We start from the raw sequence: 25,727 nt of genomic DNA on the forward strand, positions 1-25,727 counted from the left end.
CATAATATCTTAATTACGTATAAACCTCGTTAAACCCACTGTCTGTGTCAAATGTAAACAACTACGCATACTCACGTCCACCGGCAAAAAAAAGTCCAACTTCCGGTTATCTTATTTGCATATCTAATTTGCACACTTATGTCATTGGGATACATACATGTTTTAATGTCACATGCTGATGTCATGGATACATGCTTTAGTTAAATGATAAAATATATAGATATATGTACAATTTAGGAATTGCTCGTAATTTAGATCTATTTGCTGAAGCTTTTTTACAAATGCATTGTGCTCAGACCTATGTGCGTACGAGGGAGTTACCTATGTTATTTGTACATCGCTAAATGGTTACAGGATTATGATCATTGCTTTTAGCTCTGGCCTAGTTGTGCTATTAGCATAAGTAAGTAATTAACATTTTCTGCTATTTTAGTCCCATCAAATAATTCATAGAAAGAATTATTAAAAGCAGTCTGCATTTTATTAATGAACAAGTGATACATGCAATTTATGATTCATCATAGAATCCTTACATTAAAAGATAATGTACATACCTCGTGTGACATAAAAAGTCTGAGTCACACTCAAATATCAATATGCAGATAAAATACACAGCTTGCTGGCAGAAACTGCGACACCCGACTGTTCACAACGCTTATTTCCGACTTCATAGATGGGTGGCCCAGTCGTCTAAGGTGCCACAATTCGCTGTGCTGAGTTGCGTCACTTCGACACGCCAGAAACCTGTGATTGTGGGTTCGAATCCCGGTTCGCCCCGATTGTGGTTCAGCACCATACCCGTGTACGAAGGTTTCACCGAAAACGTCTAAGACCTGCATCACTTCGGGCTTTCCTCTCACATTCAGCTGACCCACCGTGATATCGACATAACTGGAGTACTGTTAAAAGCGGAGTTAAACCCAACTCACTCACTCGAGGTTTCAGTTGCCGGATATAAACCACAACTGTTTCCAAAATCTTTCACTGGAATCCATGGTGGTTCTTTTGTCATCACTTGTTTGCATTTAATTGCCAGTAAAACTGTTTCTTCATTAGATTTGAACAGTTTATTTTGTTTTATGAACTTATTATTCTTGTCCAACTTTTTTTCCTTTCTATCCAAACCTATAACTTTGGTTTCAGAATCAGGAATGTGATTTAGTATTTTCTCTTTTCATTTGAATTGATTTTTGGCGTTTTAACATTGATTGCCCTGAGGAACGCAATTTCAAAGTTCTATCCAGGATATATCTTTCCTTGTTTCATTCAGCATTATTTGCAACCGTTTTTCCTTTCGGTAATTGTTCATTAACCTTTTGTGGTTCATTGTCTTTGGAAACTTTCCTCCAGTGTTCCGCGTTGTATGTAATTTAATTTATGAAGTTGATTCTGTGAAAATGATTGTTTAATTGGCCTCCGATTCTCAATCGGTAAATCACAGATTTAATTATAGAATGACCATACAAGGGGTCATCAGAAAGATCAATGACAAAGAGGGGTTGGAATCAGGAGAAAAGTAAAAATCTTCGAGGCCACCATCAGGAATTGTGGTAGATCCAATGTGTGGGTCATCAGTGACGATAGAAACGCATTGATGTTAGTCCAGGACAACTGTAAGGAAACTTACAGTTAATAAGTGCCACGCTTTGAATCTCGGACCAATAGTCGGTCACTATGGACTCGGTTTCCTTGATCTATTAGCTGAATTTATATCCTGTCTGTATCCTTTTGGAAGAGGGAGATGAGACTGCTTGCCGCTCGCCAACGAAGTTCACGTTACCTGTAAGACACTGTACTGAAGACGTGGAAATCAACAGTCTGCTTGCATCTCGACAACTTCGAACAAAGGGCAAGGTCACCATCGGAGTAAGAAAAGACAACTGTGATCGACTCACAGTATTGTAGGGAATGTTATTGTTAAAATTTGGGATGTTTTTGGCCACAAAATCAGAAGTCAGGCACACTTCAATGAAGTTTCCGAATGATTTGTATCGGACGTGTTCACTGTAAGTGATCTGGTTGTTCTGTCGTGTACGTTCATTCATGGAAAAAACACCTCCCGAAACTGTACCACAAAATAACTTTCGAAGGGGACCCTGATGGCACAACCCAACGTAAGTCTAGATATCTGTTCAGATAGTTTAAGTTTAAACTGTCTTCATTTCACCACGCTTAACCTTTTCCGTTACAACAAATTGAAAATCGCGAAAGTGGTCGGGTGCGTCAAGCTCATTTGGAACCCTCGATCTATCGGTAGGCTTTCATTACGAATAGATATAACTGGATAATATAATTTCTTTGGTAACTCTGTGCATAACTAATAGAGAAAGCAAAGCGAATTTAATGCGTCTGACAATCTTGTTTAGTTTAATAATGCGTTTTCATAAGATTCCTTCAGTTTTGCTTCGTAGTTGCATGGTATCTCAGTGTACTGGCACTATAAATCGGCTAAATCGCATCTCACCTCATCTCACCTGGTTGGTCTATCCATGTTTTATATTCAAAAGGGACATTGGGGTCGCCTAGTGGTTGAAGTGTTCGCTTGTCACGCCGAAGAGATGGGTTCGATTCCCCACATTGGTGCAATGTGTGAAACCCATTTGTGGTCAACCAGCCGTTGATATTGCTGGAATATTGCTAAAGGCGGCGTAAAGCCAAACTCACTCACTCACTATAATTACGTCACATTGTTGGTAATGGATCAGACATGACAATGAACATTTTTCAATGCCTTTGTACCACGACAACGTGTGACTATCAAACTCCAAAATTTCATATTTGTATCTATGATATTAAATTTAATATATCGATTTTATTGGGTACAATAAATGTACTAAAAATCTACCTGTGTATGTTTTTTTTGGAGAGTGTATATGCTATGATATTTTAATTTTTAATTTGTATGCACACGTTGACTGATCTGTAGCCATTAAACCAAATAGATATTGCAAAAATGACATTGATATTCAAGCCTGGTTTGAGCATTTCCAGGAACTGTTTTCAGTTCCATTTAGCCATGACAATAACAATTTATTTGACATGGAATTCATGGAAGATAAAGCTGACAGTGTAACAGATGATATTCTTGAATGTCCAATATCTAGAGAGGAAATTATTGACAGCATATCCAACCTTAAGGATAATAAGGCATCTGGAAATGATAATGTGATAGCAGAGTTTTTTAAACATTCCTCAGACATTTTAATACCATATTTGGAACTAATTTTTAATATCCTTTTAGAGAGATCATATTTTCCAGATAATTGGACAGTTGGCATTATTGTCCCTCTTCACAAACAGGGCGCAACCAGCGATGTTAATAATTACAGAGGCATAACTCTCCTAAGTACATTCAGTAAAATATTTACTTCAATTATTAACAAGAGACTTGTTTTCTGGGCGGATTCTTTGGATAAGATAAGTGAGTCACAAGCAGGTTTTAGAAAAGGATACTCCACCACTGACAATGCTTTTATCCTATATTCTATAATTCAGAGATATCTATTAGTGAAACGAGGGAAGCTATATGCTGTATTCGTAGATTTTGCAAAAGCTTTTGACTCTGTGAAAAGAGATAACTTGTGGTCACACTTTCAAAGACATGGGCTAAGTAGCAAAATTGGAAAGTTATTATGCTCTCTATATAAAAATGTGAAGGTATGTGTACGGAACAATGGCGCTATATCGGATACTTTTGTAAGTAGCAGGGGTGTCCGACAAGGGTGTATATTAAGTCCCTTCTTATTTTCCTTTTTCATAAATGATTTGGCATATCAAATCCAAAAAAATTGCACTGATGGAATACAACTGCACCCCGAAACTATTAAATTATTTCTGCTTCTTTTCGCTGACGATATAGTCATGTTCTCGAGCACAATACCTGGCCTGCAAAAGCAAATACATGTCTTAGAGAGTTATTGTGACGAGTCAAAACTTACTGTAAATATGGATAAAACCAAAGTTGTAGTTTTTAAAAATGGTGGTAACATATCCAGAAAAGAAAAATGGTTTTACAGAAGGAAGCCTGTAGAAGTTGTTCCATTTTATAAATACTTAGGCTTGTGTTTTACAAGTAGATTAACTTGGTCAAGGAATGCACATAACATTTCATTGCAAGCCAAGAAAATTTTTGTAGGCATATTAAAAAGTCTTAGAGTTCTGGACAATGTTACATATGATGTTTATTTTAAAATATTTGATACAAAAATAAGCCCGATGCTATTGTATGGATCCGAAATTTGGGGCCTAGAACATTTGGATGTTATTGAGAAAATACATTTATATGCATGTAAACGGTTCATGGGGGTAAAATCTAGCACAGAAAACGCAAGGGTATATGGTGAATGCGGACGGTTTCCCATGTATTCCCGGTATCCCATTTCAAAAGTTAAAAACATGTTATACGAATGTGGATATGGTTATATTTGGTTACAGCAACATGTAGATATGCCACAACATTTCTTCTCCCGTTTGACACAGACTTTAAAAGATATGTACATTCAAAAATGGCATTGTTCTTTGCTTAGTTCTAGAAAAGCAAACTATTACACTACATTTAAGACTACTATTATACTAGAACCTTATCTATTAAGTGTAAATTTACATAAGTTTAGAACAGCTCTTTCTCGATTCCGTTGTGGCTCACATGATCTATTTATTGAAACAGGCAGATATGAAGGTATTGCAAGAGAACACAGACTTTGTAGGATTTGTAAAACTGATTGTACTGAAGATGAATATCACTTTTTATGTGTATGTCCAGTGTATGAAGATTTAAGAGCAAAATATCTAAATAACTATTTCTACCGCAACCCAAACGGTAACAAATTTTGTAAATTAATGACTTGTGATTGTACAGAAACTATTAGAAATCTATCAACGTTCATTTATCATGCCATGAAACTAAGAAAATGTATGAATTTGTAACATGCCCCACACATTGTACTATAGGCCTTTGGCCTCATAAGTACCATGAATAAAGATTGATTGACTGATCTGTAAACTAATAACCTGAAAAAAAATTAATCATACCATAGCATTGCATCATGTACAATTGCGAAGTACAACCAATAATAAAATATACACTTTGTTTTCACTGTGTACATGTAAAACACAGTATTCTTCCGAATACCTGACTTTTTTAATTGCAGTTAAGAGTGTAGTCTATATACTACACCCCCCCCCCCCCCCCCCCCCCCCCCACACACACACACACACCCACACCCACACGGTCCCATCCCCCTTCTCGACAAAGACAAACTGTAAACACAAAGCATAAAGAACAAAACAGATTCAGTTGCGTGTATGTATACAGCTGGAATACTGTTTAATGACAAAATCAAGGCTTGTAATGAAAAACATGTACTTGGCCCTGTGTATACGCTGGTACAAAAATGTACAAACTGCCGTCTTTGTTTATGTCTTCAACTGTGATCTGTCCAACTGTTCCCATGCCTACGTCAAGGAATGGCTGTAATGTGTATGTCCAGTCACGGGTGTCATCTTTTGCAGCACTCAGCAGATATGCGCGACCGTCATCATCACCGGATAAAACAACAGGAGCCTTTTTTTGACTGTTGGCAAATAATAACTTTCAAAACATAATAAAATTTGTTCATTTTAAACTCGGTATCGGTGATGCAACGCAGCCTTAAACTGTATTTCAGTTATTCAGCTTGATGTGGGGAGAAAGTGCTGGAAGTCGCAGGCTTTGATTATGTTTGATGAATCAGATGAGCACGGTTTTGATAAACCAAGAGACATAATGAGGGCGAATCGGAGATTGGAAACCACGTTCAATGGTTTCTGGCATACCAAAAGGAGGCAACGCTGAATCCAGAAAGATCAGAGTGGTCATACAAAAGAGATAACAAGAATTTCTACACAACCGACATCCTCATATCGTGTTCACTAATCTTGTGTTTATACACGCTACAACTGGCTATGTATGGTGCCAAACTTACATGTTCATTACAATTGCATGAGTACGCTGAGATCAAGGTTGACGTTGTGTCAAATATTACATTAATACAGCACATACACCGCCATAAGCCATAGGAAAAGATCTTTTAAATTACCTTGTTTCAATGTAGTTTCCTGTTTTTTTCGCAAAAGATGGGTAATGCAATCATTTTGATTTCATTTTTATCAAATAATTTATCTAAATGGAGAAACGCACGATGGTTTTGCAACCCTCAGCTTGTCAATGAAACAAACTGACAATTTGGAGTATGAGTGTGATCCGGTCCAGGTTAAGATAAGGGGAAAACAACCTCATTATGCCAGGAAGAAGGACATGTTCCAGGTTCAACTTTTATCAACTGTATTAATAGGTTTTCCAAACAAGAATTAAATAATCTTCCCAAAGATAGCAATACATTGAATCAATCACGATAGCAGCAACGTGATCATGCTCAATGGATCTACGAATGGACCATATTGAATTATCTGAAACATAATCAAAGTTTTCTTTTCCTGCTGTTTATGGTACATATTGTATTAATAAGGAAGACGGCAGAATTAGTCTATTTGGTATTGACCTGTTTGTACCTCGTCCACACTTTTTTTGATTTGAATGTTAGATCCAGAATTTATCTTTGCTGTTTCGCATAATATTATCTCCCGGGAAACAGGCGTGAGGGAGAATGGGTTTGAAACATATCTGAAACATCTGGCGTGTATATCATTCATATAAATTCATTTTTAATTTGTCTTCATTAAATATCAAAGATTGATCTATTCGTAGCCTCTTTATCTTGTTTGTACACGAATACCTCATGGATGCGTGGACTTGTCTGTGTAGTTCCATAATCACGATAAAGGTTATATAATGTTCCCCTTCCCTGTTCAATTTTACAAACACTAAGGCTTTAAGTAGTGAACAGTTCCCGGCTATCATGCCCACTGCAACCGATACTGGGGCACAATGCTCGGGCAAAAGGTTGTCCAACTGCCACGATGGGGTACTAAATACACCACTTGTCACAAACACAGCGAAACAATTAATTTGACATCCCGATTCACCAATGAATATACATTTACCATCTACCAAACACATCTTTATACTTCAGTCTGGTATTCAAGAATGGTTTTATTTCTTTCCATACAAATGCGGCGCATAATATCAAACATTTTACATCTGCAATATTTCTTCATGGATTATACTGGTACACGTGTACGAGACCCTCGTTGTATGCAGGAACGAATACATCCAGCTTGTAATCTTCATTTACATCTTCAACTGCTATTTGTCCCACTGTCCCTTGACCCACATCGAGAAAAGGAGTCAGATTATAACTCCAGTCATATGAGGTACACAAGAGGACATAGGCACGCCCGTCGTCATCGCCAGACACTATGAATGGTCGCTTGTAAGGGCTAAGTAGACACAGGAAAACGTAGTTGTTATCACGTGTAAAATAGGCTAAGAAGAAAACTATTTTTTAGCGAACAAAAACAAAACAGGATTCATGCTTACTGAAATACCCCTCTCTCTCTCTCACAAAAACGCTACATTCCAATGATGAATAATAACAATGTAAGTGCAATATCAGAATAGGAATTTTGACTCGATCCTCAAAGATATGTGTTACATGACACGATCCAAACTATTATTTTTAAGCGTGCGAGTCCATTTAAATGTTTGAGAGATCCAATTTGTGTTTGTTTTTTGAAAAATCGAGGGGATACAATGGCAACAAATACATTATATACTTCAGCGCCGAACGAATATTTATAACTGTGATCATTTCTCAAAGCAAAAATAAGTATAAACAAAAGTCTATACCAAACAGCATGTCCTGAACTGTGTCTTATCTACTTGCTGACCTAAGTGCGGATTGGAAACCTATCTGAAAACACCGAATTCCTCCTTCCTTTCTCACTATTCCTGATTCAAGAACAGAGACAGGCCTGTTTCCAGACTTTCCACAGTGACAATGTGGTTGCACTGACACATGTACATCTTGTAGGGTCTGTTACGGACTAGTTACTTATGTGTCAATTTACCTTTTGTGATTGTAAACCCCAAGATGTGTGTATCAATATAATTTATTAATTATGAATTAATCTTATCTGGTCATTTATGATTTCACAATTTAGTTCTGTAGGAACGATTTCTGGGTTACGTTTCAATTTGGAAATCACCAACTGTTATTACTTTAATAATTAAAACTTTAAAAACACAAGTTCAAACTAAATCAATGAAAAACGCATCGTCCTACGCTCTATGCAGAATGTGATACATTTTTGTAGAACATGGGAGAAAGAGAACAACACGTGCCGCTTGGGCAGCCGAAACTACAAGTTTAATGAGGGTATATACCTGATACCGACGGCATGTCAGACCCTCACACTGATAAAAGATGACATATCCCCCGACGTGGCATGTCGGTAAACTGTGTGTACCTTCAAATGTGGAAAGGAAATCTTTTTCCCTGATGCCATAACCAGAAATATAATGAAGATTATGAAATATTGGTTCATGTTGCTCACTTTCTGATGATCTCATGAAATTGTAATAACAATAACGCAGATTCGCATATGAATAGCTCTGTAGTAGCCTAATGACACAAAAGGCTTAAAGAGAATGTAATAGGGATTGACAAAAAAACCAAACCTAAACATCTTGTTTCATTATATGTCAGGGGCTACAAATTAAAAAAGATTAAAGTCTATAAATAACAAACTGCACCACTAGTGAACATGATTGATATTTGCATAAAGTTTGGTGAATCTCTGTCGCATGGTTTAGAAGATATGCTCCAGACGAGGACATTACCCTAAGTTCATCAATTTTCAATTTAAATTGAAAATGGAAAAAAAAAGAAGAAAAAATCTGTTAACAGCAAAGGCACCACTACATAACCTGTTTGAAAGGTGTAAAAACTTTTGAGAAGCTAAGTTGTATGGTTCGGGAGATATGGTCCGGACAAGAGCACTACCCTCCAATTTCCTAAGTTCATCATATTTCCATGGAAACGACAAAAATATAAAATTCTAAAAATCTGTAAATAGCAAAAGGCACTTCTACTGAGCCTGATTGTTAAGTGTACCAAGTTTTGTGAAGCTAGGTTGTACGGTTGAGGAAACATGCTCCGGACAAACAATGATTACAGACTGACAGACAGACAGACAGACAGACAGACGAACGGACGGACAGACGGACAGACGGACATACTGATGGCTATATCCCCCCGTCATTATATGTCGGGGAAATAAAAATAATATCAGAGAAATGCCACGACTGACACCCGAACACCGTGAACGGGCCCTGGGTATGATGCAGATGTGCCACCCATGTCCACATTACTAGAACTTTTGGTTGCTACCGTGTTGCTATAACTAAACTATTGGTACGTTACTGACAGATCGGACACACAACAGACAGGTCAAGAACAGGCAGAAAAGCTACGCCAAATGAAGACCGGTACTTGCGTACTTTGCACCTCCGGAATCGATTCTTGACAGTGACGTCATCAGCGACGCATGCATAGTCGACAGACAATTGCAAGGCGACTCAGGGCTCAATGAATTAAGGCTTACAGACCTTACAGAGGACAGTTATTGACACCGGACGCTGGTCTGATATCCCAAGAGTGGAACGTTTTTTATTAAAATATGATGTACCAACAAAAGAGTTTTTATGCCATTCCATTCAGTTAAAATTGTATACATGTATCATGTATACCACTATGATTGTGTCGATATAATTCCGCTTAATTGATTTTTTGAAAACAATAACCAATGTAACAATTCCTGATTACAATTTGGTTTACTTTCTAGGTTACATATGATTGTATACGTACTTGTATCAATTAATAGGTATGTCTTCGCGCCGATATGTTCAGGCACTTACTGAGCGATAATCCAACTTTGTTCAATCTAATGTACTAAAAAAGCAAAATAAATGTAAGTATATACAATAATTTACTTACGGAACAATGTATTTGATAGGAAACGCCGATCCAGGTGCTCCTTTTCCCACTCCCTGATTTCTCGGTTTAAAGCCTGACGCCAACATATGTCGAGAAAATTTACCTGTCCTGAACATAATAGCATGCAGATATGATGTTTGTTTGTTTTTTGTCTGTTTGTCTTGCCGCTTCAGCAATATTTTAGCAAATATGACGGTGGTCTGTAAATAATCGAGTCTCGGAACAATCCTGTTATTTACACCGATCTACTCAATTGCAATACGATGACATGTATCAACAAAGTCGACGATCTTAAAAATCGGATCCCGTTGGTCGCCTCTTACGACAAGCATGGGTTTTTGAAAACTAATTCTACCCTGGATCTTCACAGGACGCATACAAGCAACAGAAAGAATTTTGACAAATAATATTTCACTTTAACAATTGGATATATGTCTTGTGTAAAGCAAAGGGAGAAAGGAAGCCGACCCTGAACATCAACCTGAGCTGATATGTTACCTGAAATCCGGGGGTATTTCATACGCCCATACTGTGCCATTCGTCACGTCGTTAGTGGTAACCAAAAGGTCCAAGTTGCCATCGTTGCCAATGTCATTTACTATAACATCAAACACTGCTCCTATAGTATTGTCGATTATCCTGGATTTCACCTGAAGTGGAGATAAAAACACATATATTCGTTGTTGTGTTCTTAGTTTTATCGGCAGGGTTGGATCAACCAAACCTTCTTCATTACACTTATACACTCAAGTTATCATTTTCCGACCATCGATCGCATGGCAGTTGTTGATACCCGCTCTGGCGATCGGCATTATGGTTATAAAACAAGGCCTAGCCGGATCACACGATCCAATATAATGTCCCTGTTAATGGTATCTATATTACTGCGTCATGGTGTCGAGGTGGGCTAGCACTATGTATCCGGCATTTGTACGCGTGCATGCTGGTCGCTTTATAAGCGAAACAATCTTGAAAGCTACGTTAAACACCATTTCACTTCAACTCACCTCCTCCATTGCAGGTGTTGAAACCGGAAGTCGCTTACTGAATCATCAAACATCCATGGATTTGCTACAAGGAACTTAACCAATGACGAAATGTTGCCATGACCTGTGACCTGGATGATTGCGCCGAATGCAGGGATCATAGTTCATACTTTCAGTGATTCCCGTTTCACTTAATAAAAAGGTTACATCGTTATAACTGCTAATTCACTGACTATGATGAGACTATGTAAACATAAGTGTACATAGAGAGTTTAAAGTAGCTAAATCGTGTAGGGATTTTGGCCACAAATTAATAACATTGAGTGGTAGTCACATTCAAAGTCTTGCTCACAATTCCGCGAGGAGTATTGCACAAACTGACAGAATTCGGAATGTTCATCTCGTACCCAAATATTAGAAGGCAGAATAGGCGAAGATAAATTGGTTCATTTCACATTAATATTCACAATAGCTACAGTGTGGCAGCGTCTTCTTCTTCATCTCCATACATTACAAATGTAGAAGAGAGGCGAAGATAAATTGGTTCATTTCACATTAATATTCACAATAGCTACAGTGTGGCAGCGTCTTCTTCTTCATCTCCATACATTACACATGTAGAAGTTGGTACCCGAGAAACTCATGTCACGTGTTCTGCACATTAAGCATTGCCACTGAGACAAAACAAATACTGTCTCCAAAAGACAGCACAATTCACTCTCAAAACTTCCAGAAAATAAACATTACCACTCTAAACATTATTGTGTATTGACAGTAAAGGTATGGACCAAGAACATTTGTGTATTCAGCTGTGTGGAAAGATGAGCTTTCTCTTTAAAGAGATACTTTATCATATTTTATAGTTATCCAATAACCCAGCTCCTGGGTCAGTTGGAATTCCTTCTTCAAAACCACTTTGCTGTGCCCATTCGCACTGTATTCTACAAGAACATTTATGAAACTGGCCATGTACCCGCTATCTGGGGTAATATACTATTTATCCAATATTTACGTCTGCCAAAAAGGATGCAAAAAATATAATCACTCTGCATTTGGAATGAGGGATTGCAAACCTGGTGTGAAGATACAAATATCATTAGTGAGTCTCAGGCAGGTTTTAGGGCAAACTACTGTACGGTAGATCATATATTTATATTGCACGTCATTGTTAAAAGTTGTTTTTGCGAAAAAGAGAGAGATTATATTGCCTCTTGATTGTTTTTCTACAGCTATTGACACCCTAAGACATGCTGTCCTCATAAAGTCTTTGCAAAAAGCTGGAATCTTTGTAAAATTCCTTTGTCCAAAGAATGTTCATGTAATGTTGGTATCCACCACGGTTGCATTTTAAGTCCCATTGTATCTGATAGGCATTGTTTGAAGTCCCCAAATGTTTGTCACTTTTATCAATCACTGATGTGAGGGTGAGGGTGGTTAGTTAATACTTACTGGTATCTCGCCTGCCTTTAATAAAAATTATTTTTGTTGATGCTGATTATGCTCTCTTAGACAGTTGTATTTAACCGTTCAAAAAGATAAATACACTTGACATATTGTCTAATGAAACAGGTTTGAAAGTACATCTGAAAAATACAATCTTTTGTCCTTGTAACAGAAGTGGGAATTAAGAATGAAACTATAAATTGGGCTGTACATGCCAACATGTCGAATATTTTTTTATTCTCAAATGTGCATTGGCGTTCACAATGTTCATCATTGACATTTCTAAAGAATATCACATAGCAGTTTGCTCTATTTGTGCTGTAATCGGATTTTGTCTAAGCACAGAATAAACGCGTTTTAGTGTTCACATAATACGTACAGTCTTCCATTTTTAACGAAATATGACTATGTATGAGTGAGTAGTGTTGTACGCCATAAATGGACTTTATAAAACTCAGGCATTCTAAGTTTAGGTTGTTCGATCTACGACGCTCATAAATCTAACACTTTAAATTTCAAAGATTGTGTTATCTATTCCTTGCAGTGCTTTGAAATTTGTATTACTTCCCCCATACTTCAATATACCCGTCATTAGTGGTGGGCGTGTCCTCAAGATCCCCAGCATTGTGCCCTGGCCTAGTTAGTCTTATGTTGCCTGGCATTTACATTCTGGTGATGTGTTCCTGCTGGAGGGAGTCAGTTACAGTAGGCATGCGCGTTATCGTCTTATAATACAAAACATGCACGCAAACGTCACCACTATTGGCTAGCTAGTACTACCCTTCCATTTACAATATGCACTGGCTTTCTGGCAATCATAGTGATTCCGCCCCATCTTATTACAGACCCACCCGTAAATCTGCCATGTCGCCTTATGTTGACGTTCGTCTAGACACGCCCAGACAGTCCAGCGTAAAACATCACACGAGACCATTGGCGATTCCCCAGTTTCTACGCTTTAAAATACAACCATAAGCGTCTGGGTAGAATGTGTGTAATGGTACAATAGATTGTCACCGAGCATGCAGATTAGCTGCATACAGACGATTTCTAACCGTCTTGTCAGTATTTTTGACCAGTGAACAGCGATTTGATTTGTTGGTTGGGCTCGATTTCTTACTGCCTGGCTTCTGATTAATCGATCCTGTTGTTGACCTAGGTCGCCGTTTTGGACATTTGGTGTGTACAGAAACCTTTTTCTAAAGTCTGCAAATCACAGATTGAGACATGTTGAACATATTGGCTACCTCTCGCCGAGTTCCAGCTGTATGACTCCTGATAATAGCATTCCTGGTTTCGCATTTAGCAAAACACATATCCAATTCAGTACACATTGGACACGTCTAATACCTCTGGCTACTATAATAGTAAGTTAAGTTACATCTTCTCCGGTTTGGAAAACGCACACACACACACACACACATAATGCAGTACACCTCTAAAACAGATATCCATTTGCCTTAATGAGACATGTATAAGTACTTCAGGTCTAATTACGTTAGCGTCTGGTCACCTTGACCTTCGGATATCACTGAGGTTCTTAAAAATGTGTTCAAGTTTGAAAACAATGTACATAAAGTGTTGTCAAATTGCTGAGTCTGTTCAGGATATTTTTAACACAAGTTTGTCGGGACGTCATCCAATCAGTGAGTTACAAACTAAACCGTTTTAAATATATACGTTTGGTCAACATCGAAACATTTGGTGAGCAATGTCATATTGCAAACACAACAAGTGTGGTCAAGTGTCCAATAAGTGAAAGTGCGAAGGTCAAGGGCATGATAATTCGATAGCCCCTGTGCCTGTCATTGTCTGGCACCCCGTCCATGAACGAAAAGGGAACACGGTAGTCCATGGGAAAACGGCTGTGTATGAAGTTTAGGATGACACAATCGTACGATCCAAATCAAATAGGTGTTCAATCGGGTTTAAATCTGGCAATTTACATAAAGGCCATGGTCGAATATTTACCAGTGCTATGAACAACCTATCATTTTCGTCTTGGAAGACGATGTTATCATTGGTAATAATTGGAACAACGTGCGAAGATAGGCTCTATTACAATACCGTTTAGCCTTTGAGTCTTGCACATGTGTCGAGTTTGTTCTGTGGTGTGAGAGTTCCACCCATACTCTCCCACCACAACATCTGTCGACCTCCCATGTGCATTTAGCGGCAAAGCCTTCATGGCGGCGTTTTTACGCACGAGTTCCTTATCAGCTCGATACAAGATACATACTGACACCATTGACGTCGCCGTTGACGATGTTGACGCATAGAAATACCCAACATCTGACAGACTGCCTGACTCTAAATCACCAAGGCAGCATTGCCTTGTCAGATTGAAAATGCGAACTGAAGCCATTCTAGATGTTGGTGTTGTTCCCCTTACCGCAAATGGCGTAGCAGTATGAATCTGACCTGAGCAGCCACTTTCCCATGGGGTTAGCCAGACCTTGGTCAGTCAGTAGGCGAAGCTTGATGCAATCATCCTAGCTGCGGTACTCTTGTGGTGTTACCTATTTGTTGTTTTGTTGGGGTTATGTATGTCGTAAGTGCTGCTTTATAAGAATAATATGTTTATTTTCATACCAAATGTCATAACTGGCGGAAAAATGTTTTGAGTTTCCTGAATAAATGCGAAATTTCATCACATATGAGGCGTGTTTTGTGACAAAACGTGGTGACCATAGATATAGTTACATATAACATATAGGTCAGGTTCAGGTCAATTTATCAAATTTGAAAGCAAAAGCCATCTGAAATCTACTGCGAAAATAATATGCCAAATGCTGGACTTCCCATGGGCACCAATTGCGCTCCCCGTTGCGGATCTGTGTCTTTAAGCAAATGAATCCGAATTTCTCCCCGGATTGGTAAAGTCAAAACAAGGTAATTTGGATATGTTCATTAACAATCAATTAGCCAATTCCCTTCCACTGATTTACCCACCCGAACCAGAAAGAAAGGAGACCAGTGAGACCGCCTCATCTGTTTCATATTTAGATCTGTGAATAAAGAGTGACAAAACACTCTCCAAAATACTGGATGACGAGAGGAAGCATCTAATTATGATTTACCTTTATGTCAAACAATATTCCCGCAGCTCCAGCCCTGTCTGCATTTCACAACTTTTTAGGAACAACCGAACATGCTCTTTCTACCGAGACTCCAACTTTAGAGCGTCATACAACTCTTGCTCATAAGCTGTTCGATCAAGGTTACTACCTTCAAGGACTCAAAAGTTTTATGATATTTCCAAATTTGACACATCAGTGACAAAAATTATATCAGATGCAATTCCCTATTTAGACTTATGTTTTGATGTCTGTTTTTCGGTGAACTTCTGACTTACCTGTGCATGTGTTTGTGATAGGTGCCACCGCCGGGGCAGAATATACTCACCTTTTTGCGAACACCTGGTATCAACATTGATAAAGCCAACGGATAAAAACAATATCCGTGGGGGTCATATGCGGATAGAGATGCAAATATGAAAGGTCAAGTAGGGACTACTTTCAGTGTTTAGAAACAAACGTGGCGTCGGCAATCGAGTTAGAATTAACCACTGGGAATCTGGATAAACTACAGGAATAATTGCTACCATTATCAAAAGAACATACTGAAAAGGCATTTTATAAGTTTTGGCAACTTTGGAGACATACATTTCAAAACAATTTTGCGAGGGCACGAGGCCTAGCCAAGTGTGATCAGTAGCCATATCTGTGCTTGTAGACCTGTGGGGCTTGAAACCTTTTCCACAAATTAAAATAGTTTGATTTGGCCGAAATATGTTTGAATTGTTACCTTGTTTCGTTTTGGCGCTGTATGTACATCTGACTGCACTTTTTAACGTTATGACAGGACAGGCCAACTGTCAACAACGACTGAACGTGGCTGTGACGTCTCATAGACTAGGGCTAGAGTAGCTTCCCTTTGACAAAGGGCAGTTACTCAGTGGACTGATGGATTTCTGCGAAAGGCAAGTAAAAACAATAGTTGTTTAGCGTATATGTTCCCTCGCCACTGTATCAGAAACAGATTTCAGTTGGAACTATATAGGGTTACTGTGACAGTCAGCCTGACACATCATTTACCCTGTGACGTAATAAATATTAATGCGCGCATTCCAGGAAAACTCGATATGTTTCGGAAATGTTTGTAAAAAAGGGGAAGCGATTTTCAAGCACAGAATTAAAGAATGACATTATATGATAAAGACGCTTGTGTGTTTGGGGATGGTAAATATCCTGTATTAGGAGCAACCCCTATCTATCAGTCAAAGATCATGAACAAAGATAAAACAAAATATTATAACGAAGGGTCTCTTAACCGCACTTAACCCACACGCCTCCCAACAGATGGTTCGCCAATGATGATACATGGTTTTGGGGACATGGTCGTAATATGTTTCAGTGAATATGTGAATGTTGTTTTATGCAGCAGTCAGCAGTACTCCCTCTCTATCTTGGCGGCATGTATCTAAGCTGGACATGGCAAGCTAGTCTCTGACAGCAGGGGCAATGATCCAACCAATCAACCAATCACGTTACACATATGAACAATATAAGCGACAAGATAGGATACTGCGGACCAGTTGTACACACAGAATCCCAAGTGAGTGTAATATCAGAGTATCCGACTGTTGAAGAGAATTTTTTTAATCAGAAACAACCCGTGATCGGAATGGGCCTAACATTAATAGCATCTAGACTGTTTATAAGTTAACTCTCATAAACCAAATGACTATGGACATATGATTACAGATGTGTTCATTTAGAAAACCATAGTTTGTTCCATTGATCAGCAACGATTGTTCAATATGTTTCCTTCCTTGTTTTGCCTTTGCTTGCAACTTTGAGTTTCAAGATTTTTAGTGTGCGTTTTACATCATTTAGGCTATTTGCCTTGCAAAATCGTTTCCTCTGAAGACAACTATTTCGTATTCTACTTCTGGTCTATTTAATCTCATACAATTTCCATTAAAATTCGTATCGAAAAATATTCTGACCAGAAAACTTTGAATGTGTGCATGGTTCATCAACCTTGTTCTTGCATGTCAATCGCATGTAAAACTGCATGTGGTTTGGTGACCATATTGCAATTAATCAACTATTGTAAAAGATCAGGTGTTCAGGAGTTAAAAAAATAGAAAATTTAAAAAGTTGGCATGATTCATAAACATTGCCTGCTGAGGCGTTTTCAGATCTTATGAAGAGACATAATATCAGAGTAAAATATCTGATTTTAAACGGAATATATCTGTCTTTTGAACTCGTGCACTGAATAAGTCCACTGACGCCATGAAGAGTTACCTTACAGTTTTACCAAACGTGAATCCACAAGAAAGGACTGCTGATCATTTGTGTGGATAATATAAAAAAATATATAATATAATACTTACATTTCCAAGATGCAACCAGTCACTGCCTTCGGTCCAATACACTGATAAACTCTTTGTGAAAAACTGAGCAGTTAAGATGCAGCTCTTGGGGCCATTGGGAGTGTTGAGCCTGGCGAGATGAAATATATATATTTGGGTTGGTGGTGGTGGTTAGGTGGCTGGATTTTAATATTTTTAAGTAGCATCTTGCAACAGTATACTTTCTACAGGTACAGGTTCTTTGGTTTTTTTGTCCTCTTCGCGGATTTTGTGCAGGGGCAGAGTCTCTTGTTATATGTTCCAAGCCTCACATAGAAAGCCTTATCCTAAAGACTTTAAAAACTTTATCTTGGCTGTCGAAATGTTCTCCACAGCTGCCCTGACGTCATCGTTCGAGTCAAAATGGGTCTGGTAAGAGATCTCTTCATGTCGTGAACAGATTGAAGTCTGACGGAACCAGATCAGGAAAATCTGGTAGGTGCTGAAGTACTTCAAGTCACTCCAGTCGGTTGTAGCCATGGCAAAGATTGATATGTGCATTGGCGAATTGTCCTGATGGAAGAACACGTCCTTCCTCGACTTCACGCGTCTCTTAGTCTTAATGTCATTTTGTAATTGTCCTCAAACGTGCAGCATTGTTTGTTCCGGTATTGTCTGGCCTTTTCGACTCTAGTCCACCTTGATGACACTCTCAGCACCCCAGAACCCGGAAGCCATAACCTTTACAACTGATGGAACAGCCTTTGCCTTCTTTGGTCGTGGTGTGATGACAAATGCGTCCACTGTTTTGATTGTTGTTTGGACCTGGTGAACCGAGGTTTCATCCGTATTCAAAAATCTTTGCAAGAACCTCTTTGGGACAGCTTTTAGCAGAGCTTGTGCATCGTTCTCTAGTGATGTACTTATATCTTCATGGAAGGTTTTTGGTCTTTGATCCCTTTTTCTGCAAGAACCTGATCAGTGCACCTTCCCCAAGTTTGTCAAATTTCCAAAGATCACAGACACCTGCTTAATTTACTGACTTGTGACGGCCAATCAAAGTTCAACCCTGACTAAAGTTATGTGGCTTTATCACATTATATATAATGTCCATAGAAAAATATTTCACTATTACGCTATCAATTCTATGTGAGGCTATCAACCGGTTACCAGTTTCTTTGAGAGGAATTCAGTAGGAGTCCAAAGTAAAGATAAGATTTATGGATGAACAACTTCTTTTTTTACAATTAGGAGCGACGTTGTTTCGGTGATGGTTCTAACACCGTTATCAAGCAAGTGATGTACAGGGTATGGTTGACAAGTATAACGCTACCGTTTCCGCTAGTGGTGTTCTCACCTGCCCACAAATTCAGACCCGATAACATCCCCTCCACCATGCAGAACGACCTCCTGAACGCAACGTGCCACCGTTCGTTCTAACCATGGCGGTAAACGCACTTTCTTCAATCAACTCTGAACAGACAGAACCGTCTTTCATCAGTGCAGGCCACCCTCGTCGCCCACGACGATGCTAACGACGTGGATCCATCTCGATCTCTGATGACAATGTTACACTGTCAAAAACTCTCCTTTCCAAGGTCTGAGCCCTTAAGCCCTGAGTCACCTGGCCACACTCTGTTGACTAACCATATGCCCAAAGGCATCCGTCACTAATGACGTCACTGTTAGTAAACGATTCCGGTGATGCAAGGTACGCAAGTACCGGTATTCATTGAGCGTAGTTACCAGAGGGTCTGCTTGTTCTTGGCCTGTCTGATGTTTGGCCGGTCAGTCTGTAACGTTGCATCAGGTCAGTAACAGCAACAGGGGAGCAGCCAACTTTTTTTAGCAGAGTGGGAATCGGTGGCTTCCATCTGTATTATAGCCAGGGCCCGCACGCATTGTTCGGGTTTCAGTCGTGGCATTTCTGTGGTGGTTTGTTATCGGTGTGAGTGTCTGACATGCCGTCCATATCATGTATATACCCTTTTTGCACGTGTATTTCGTATTTTCAGAAAAAAGAAAATGTGGCGTTTACGTGAATCACTTTCTGCATGGTGCATTGTTGTGTTTGGACGATGTGTTTTGCAATGATTTAGTTTTAATATGTGTTTTTATTGTTTTGCAAATTCATTCTAAGGTGGTAAAGTTTCTTTTGGCCGACAGTTAACAAAAAGACTCACAAGCTGGGTAATATTTGTTTCCGAAGTTTATACATATTTCAGAAAAACGTTCCTAAGTCTTTAAATGTGACGTGTTTGTCCTCTCCAGGATTTTGAAGCGACACTACAGTGTTTATTTCGTCTTGAATAGTCTTACTTTTGAGTTTTTGAGTTTTTAAAACTGCACAATGTCACGTTCACTGTCATACAGTTCTTTGCTATATTTGTCCAGTAGTAGTTTTCTTCAGATTCACTTGACGTATGATAAGATTCTTGATTTTCTGAGATGTCAAGCATCATGTTCTTCTAGAATGCGTTGTTCAGTAGCCCCCACCTTTGTCGGCTTCCTCAGTAATATTGCCATCATTATTTATCAAATCAGTTAAAATATGATTTTCTACCTTGGGCGTATGAAGCCGAACTTTCTTTCACTGAACAGGTGTCGATTATACGGCTTCGGAAAAGTCATTTAAAAATATTTGTTTTTACCACGTTTGGTGTAATTTGGATTTTGTATCGAACTGATTAAACTGGACACTGTTAAATTGTCGTCTCATCACTTTTAAGGTCATTCTCCCTAAATTATCAATTAGTCCGCAAGACGGATTTGCTCGTATTTTTTTTACGATCACGTTTGTGTCATATGACCAGTTACACATGGATTCCATGTACTCATGAACCACAAATATTAATCACAAAAGGACTTTTCATAAATGAACAAATAATCCTATACTGGACGTTTGTTTGGATTCAATACAATGTAGATATATTGTACCTATAATGTTGAAAGTACACATCAGGACCTTTGGCGATAACATGGGGTGTCCATCCAGGGCGCACAGAAGGGGTGGATGGATTTTCGTACCACAGAAGCTCCCCCTCCTCAGATCCTAAGAAAAACAGAACAAAAAACATGGACATCGCATAAACAATAATTATAATGAGACATTACATTACCCAAAGTATTATATTTAGTACTCGATTTTTTCTTCAAATCGTATTACCAAATCATACATATTTGAAGAACATTTCTTTTCATCATATGAAAACAATGTACCAAACAAAGGTTTCCTAGCTCGGCATGTGAGAGCATCGTAGTCGCCATCATTATCCATGTCCACCCACTGTACTCGGTGATAGAACCAGTCCTCTCCCGACTCCTCGGTGATCCTCACCGGGATACTCGCCCCACTTCCAGTGATATTCACTAGCTTTATTCCACCTTTTGTCTTGAATGGAACAAGGAATCCGTCTGGGATTGCAACCATGCTCGTGTTGAAAACATACTCTGTAAAATGAAACAGGATTGCTCGTTATTATTTAGGTATCCCAAAAGGTTTCACATCATAACTTTAGCTCCTGGTGGGTGTGCAGGTGCTTGGCAATATTAAAGGGCATGCATACTGCAACCACGAAATCGTCTGTATTTTCCAAATATGGTCAATGGATGGAAAATTGAGCGACAATTCATAAAAAAGCGTAATAAATTCGTCGGTAATTTCGAGCATAAAATTACCTCTTTTGGATGCTCCTACTTCGGTCAAGCATAACGGAACGTCCAAACAAATGGAGACTTGTGTCAGACGCACGTAATATGCTCAGACTGGTCGGTGAAGGTGAATTGCATCGAACATCGTTTTTGTGACTGATGCGTCGTATCAAGGGTCGTATGACGCTCTTTGATACCTTGGTAGAAAGAGCATGCTCCATTGTATCTAAAGGATGGAGCTGCTGGTATATTGCTCGACGTGAAGGGAAAGTTGAAGTGATCCCTCTTGTCATACAGTCTTATGGAGAGTGTTTATTTAGCATGCTGAATCTTTATGCATGGATCTGAATAAGAAACAGATGAGGCGGTCTCACTGGTCTCCTTTCATTCTAGTTCAGGTGGGTAAATCAGTGGAAGGGAATTGGCTAATTGATTGTTATTGAACGATATCAGATCATCGATCTGTTAAGCTAAACTGTTAAGTTAAACTTCTTCTCCAAATTACCTTGTTTTGACTTTCATATGCATAAAAAACAGATCCGCAAAGGGGAGCGCAGTTGGTGCGCAATAGGATGTCTTCTTCTTGCCTAAATGTCTTACCCCCAAACCATACGTAGATGTTATCAACGAGGAAGTCCAGCATTTCACATATTGTTTTCTCAGTAAACATTTAACAAATTGTCCTGAACCTCTGAATATGGATACGTAACTGTATCTGTGTTCACCACGTTTTGTAACAAAAGTCCACTGGATCAAGGTATGAAGTTTTCCCTTAAGTTTGTCATATGGGATAGTGGTGTACAAAGTTGAAAAGTCAAATGGTTTGACAGAATGGAACTTGGTTCCTTTCGGAGATTGCAAAAAATCAAACAAATCTTTTGAGGTTTTGCGAATCCATATGGTTTTAATTCCACTTGTCTCAAATACTTTCTGTAATAGAAAGAAAATCCTTCCTTGATTGTATTAAGGATTATTGTAAGTCTTTGAGACAGGGATTTGGTGGTACATTTGCTGAACCCAGCAATATATATCTGTTTGTACAGATTTTAAAGGAGCCTTGGAATCCAGTACAAAAGAGGAATGGACATGTTTTCAGGTTTTAGAGTCAAGTCAGAAGTTGACAGCACTAATTTATGGTACATTGAAACACGACCAAAAAGCTCTACTCAAAGACTTACAAATATCAATCTACAAATGAGTTTCATTGAGTCACAGTAACAAAGAAACGATCATATTGCTTGTGTGAAAGAACGAGGTACACAAAGGTCACTACATGTTATTATGGCACATACACATATGACACTATTAATTTTTTGTGTTTGATATAGGCATGAGAAAGCTACTGAAATAGTAATTTTCATGATAAAAAAATATTATTTAAAGAAATTGATTACATTAACACATGAACAACTTGAAACGTCGATAGATTTCTTATGTTCCGGTTAATATCTCTGTCATATCTCACCTTCCTCAACTGATTTTTTAAAATCATTTTAAATTATTTCAGAATCCGTTTCCCCGTGTACATATAATATATCCTGGGATGTGTGATTTGCACATTAAAACAGAGTATAGGACACAGATGATGGATTACAGTTGATGAGATGAAATCCTCCTTAAACACAGAGAAAATGTTTTTACTCAGCCTGATCGTGTTTAATTAGTGGTGCTTTAATCATTTTATGTTTCTAACTCCATTCGTTGGTGATGATTTTCAGTGTATCCATCTTTATGGTCATTGAATACATATACAGTAAAGAATGTTTTCCAGATAGTCAAACACGGTTGTTAATAAACTTATCACTGGTATGTCATTTTGAGGATAATATTGTATAGTAATGAATAGACTGGGCACCTGTAAGCCATAGAGAGGATCATTTTGCAAAGCAGTGAAGAAGCTAAAGGCACCGGTGTGTTATTTAGAGGATAGTATTGTATAGCAATGAATAGACTTGGCACCTGTAAGCCATAGAGAGGATCATTTTGCAAAGCAGTGAATAGACTATTGGCACCGGTGTGTCATTTAGAGGATAATATTGTAAAGCAATGAATAGACTGGGCACCTGTAAGCCAAGAGAGGATCATTTTGCAAAGCAGTGAAGAAGCTAAAGGCACTGGTGTGTTATTTAGAGGATAGTTTTGTAAAGCAATGAATAGACTTGGCACCTGTAAGCCATAGAGAGGATCATTTTGCAAAGCAGTGAAGAGGCTAAAGGCACTGGTGTGTTATTTAGAGGATAGTATTGTAAAGCAATGAACATACTGGGCATCTGAAGGCCATAGAGAGGATCATTTTGCAAAGCAGTGAAGAAGCTAAAGGCACCGGTGTGTTATTTAGAGGATAGTATTGTAAAGCAATGAACATACTGGGCATCTGAAAGCCATAGAGAGGATCATTTTGCAAAGCAGTGAATAGACTATTGGCACCGACATGTCATTTTGAGGATAATCTTATGTGGCAGTGAATAGACCAGGTGGTTGTATCGTCTGGCCTATATTGGATTACAGTGCAGCCGTCAGGGGAACAGGGTACATATCATCTGTCTATACAGTACACTTTCTGGGTGTTGGAAAGTACACACCAAATGCAGCTGTAGATTACATTAAAACGTGAACAACTTGAAAAGTCGATAGAGTTCTAATGTTCCGGGGTAATATGGATCAACAAATGGGTTTTAGTCTAGGCCGATAAAAGTACGCCGGAATAGGAAGGTACCAAAAAGATTGTGGACTGACCCACTTTTCTAACACTATTACAGCAAGAAGCAGATCTCCGTCAAAATAGAAATAAAAAAAATGGAAAGTTTAAATCGGAATGGAAGGCCAAGTTGAAGACGGAAAGTGCAATAGGTGGACAGGGTAAAAACAAATCATGCATACACCAAACATTCAAAACCTAATACGCATGTGAATCGTTAGTCATTGAAAAGAAAATGAAACTAATGCGATATTGACATCAGCACAAGATGGTTTTCGGGAAAGGTTTTCAAACTATAGATAATATTTATGTATTATATATGCCGTTGCAAATACTAAAATGTTCTAATAGTAAACATTATTGTGGCTTTATTTCATTTCTGAGAAAACTTTTGATAATGCCTGGAGGGAAGGCGTTTGGCAAACATTACTAAAGAATGGTATTAAAAGTACATTCTTTAATTTAGTTACTTATATGTATGATCATATTAAATCATGTGTTATACATATAAGAAAATTGTATCTTAATTCTTCTTTAGTTTCTCTGGTGTCAGACAGAGTGAAAATCGATCTCCTCTTCTATTTTCAATATTCCTTTCTCGGCACAAATATAATCCTGGATATTAAGGGACGTTTACAAATCGCAAACATTCGCAACATTCGCAAACACATAGTTACTTTGAACTGAGTATATTATGATAAATCAGAACAGGATGTTCACATAATCCTCCAAAACCGGGGATAAAATTTAATTTAATAAACCTATTCTAAATTTATTACTTTATCCTATAAAGTTCACTGACAGAAGAAATGAAAAGCATTCCCTCGAGGGTTCCTACATTTGCAACTGGAATAATTAAATTGACACCGAACTAAGACTGTATCTAAGTTTAGTTTGTAAAATATTTATCTTGATTGCGACGGTTCATACTCAGACAAAGTGAAATGTCAATCCTTCAATACATGAACTATCTATCGCAATGCGTCACTTTATCACTGTACTTTCAAAACAAGATAGAAAATAGACATACGTGGCACGCCTGATATCTCATTAGGCCAGGTGACTTTGTCCGTGAGTTTTTGCGGAGTGATACTTTCTACGTTGTGCATGTAGCGCCCCACATCTCTTACTATATATGCATAGTCCGTGCTGAAGGGAACACCGTTGAAAGCAGTTATCAGCAAATCATAAGACGTCCTGTTGCTCTGTTTATCAAATGTCCGATATATGCTTGTAAAAGCAGCATGTTTGACTGGAAAAGACCCAACTCTTTCCGGATTTTTTGCGATGGCAAGTGTCGTCGCCACACAAAGCAGGACGACAATCGCAGTTGAAGTCATGGTGGATTTTCAAAAACAAAAAACGATAAGACTTAGGGAGTGTTTATATAGCAGCTAGTGGGTCGCTTATGTTCCTTTTCACTCGTAGCGTCACCTGATAATACATCTGCCCTTCGTGAACCAGTTACCATGTATTATCTTAGTACCTAGTTCAGCAAGTGTATATTTATATAGATACGAACTGTTACATAACTGTTGATCTTTCTAAGCTATCCCATCAAAATGTAGTGTGTATTGATGTATTGTAAAGAGACGTACAGGTCTACATGATGTAAAGTAAGTTCTATTTATTTAATGAAAGTGATATCTCTA

The 25,727-nt window shown here is 38.4% G+C and overlaps 1 protein-coding gene across 2 annotated transcripts; it reads right to left on the reverse strand.

Annotated features, from left to right (window-relative positions):
* Window positions 1–5,296: 5,296 nt before the first annotated feature.
* LOC139458346 (uncharacterized) lies at window positions 5,297–25,416 on the reverse strand. Of its 2 annotated transcripts, none has more exons than XM_071239735.1 (7): window positions 25,106–25,416; window positions 20,946–21,176; window positions 20,664–20,778; window positions 17,769–17,877; window positions 10,434–10,585; window positions 9,936–10,043; window positions 5,297–5,573 (listed from the first exon to the last, which is right to left on the reverse strand). In XM_071239735.1, the coding sequence occupies exons 1-7, from the start codon at window positions 25,413–25,415 to the stop codon at window positions 5,339–5,341; spliced, it is 1,260 nt and encodes a 419-aa protein (XP_071095836.1). In that variant the 5' UTR covers window position 25,416; the 3' UTR covers window positions 5,297–5,338. The 2 variants fall into 2 exon arrangements, with proteins under 2 accessions (XP_071095836.1, XP_071095837.1); XM_071239736.1 differs by lacking the exon at window positions 5,297–5,573 and adding an exon at window positions 7,073–7,377.
* Between the last annotated feature and the right edge of the window lie 311 nt (window positions 25,417–25,727).

Source organism: Haliotis cracherodii, unplaced genomic scaffold (genome assembly GCF_022045235.1).
Source record: "Haliotis cracherodii isolate W230 unplaced genomic scaffold, xgHalCrac1.p SCAF_12, whole genome shotgun sequence".
Lineage (NCBI taxonomy): Eukaryota > Metazoa > Mollusca > Gastropoda > Lepetellida > Haliotidae > Haliotis > Haliotis cracherodii.

Bases quoted from the DNA above. Each gene is read 5' to 3' on its own strand.
- LOC139458346 (XM_071239735.1), bottom strand. From the start codon at position 25,415: ATGACTTCAACTGCGATTGTCGTCCTGCTTTGTGTGGCGACGACACTT. The intron at 10,044-10,433 runs GTAACATATCAG...TATTATGTTCAG, and splicing joins GAAATACCCCCGGATTTCAG to GACAGGTAAATTTTCTCGAC. The intron at 5,574-9,935 runs GTAAGTAAATTA...ATTTGCCAACAG, and splicing joins CCTATCAAATACATTGTTCC to TCAAAAAAAGGCTCCTGTTG.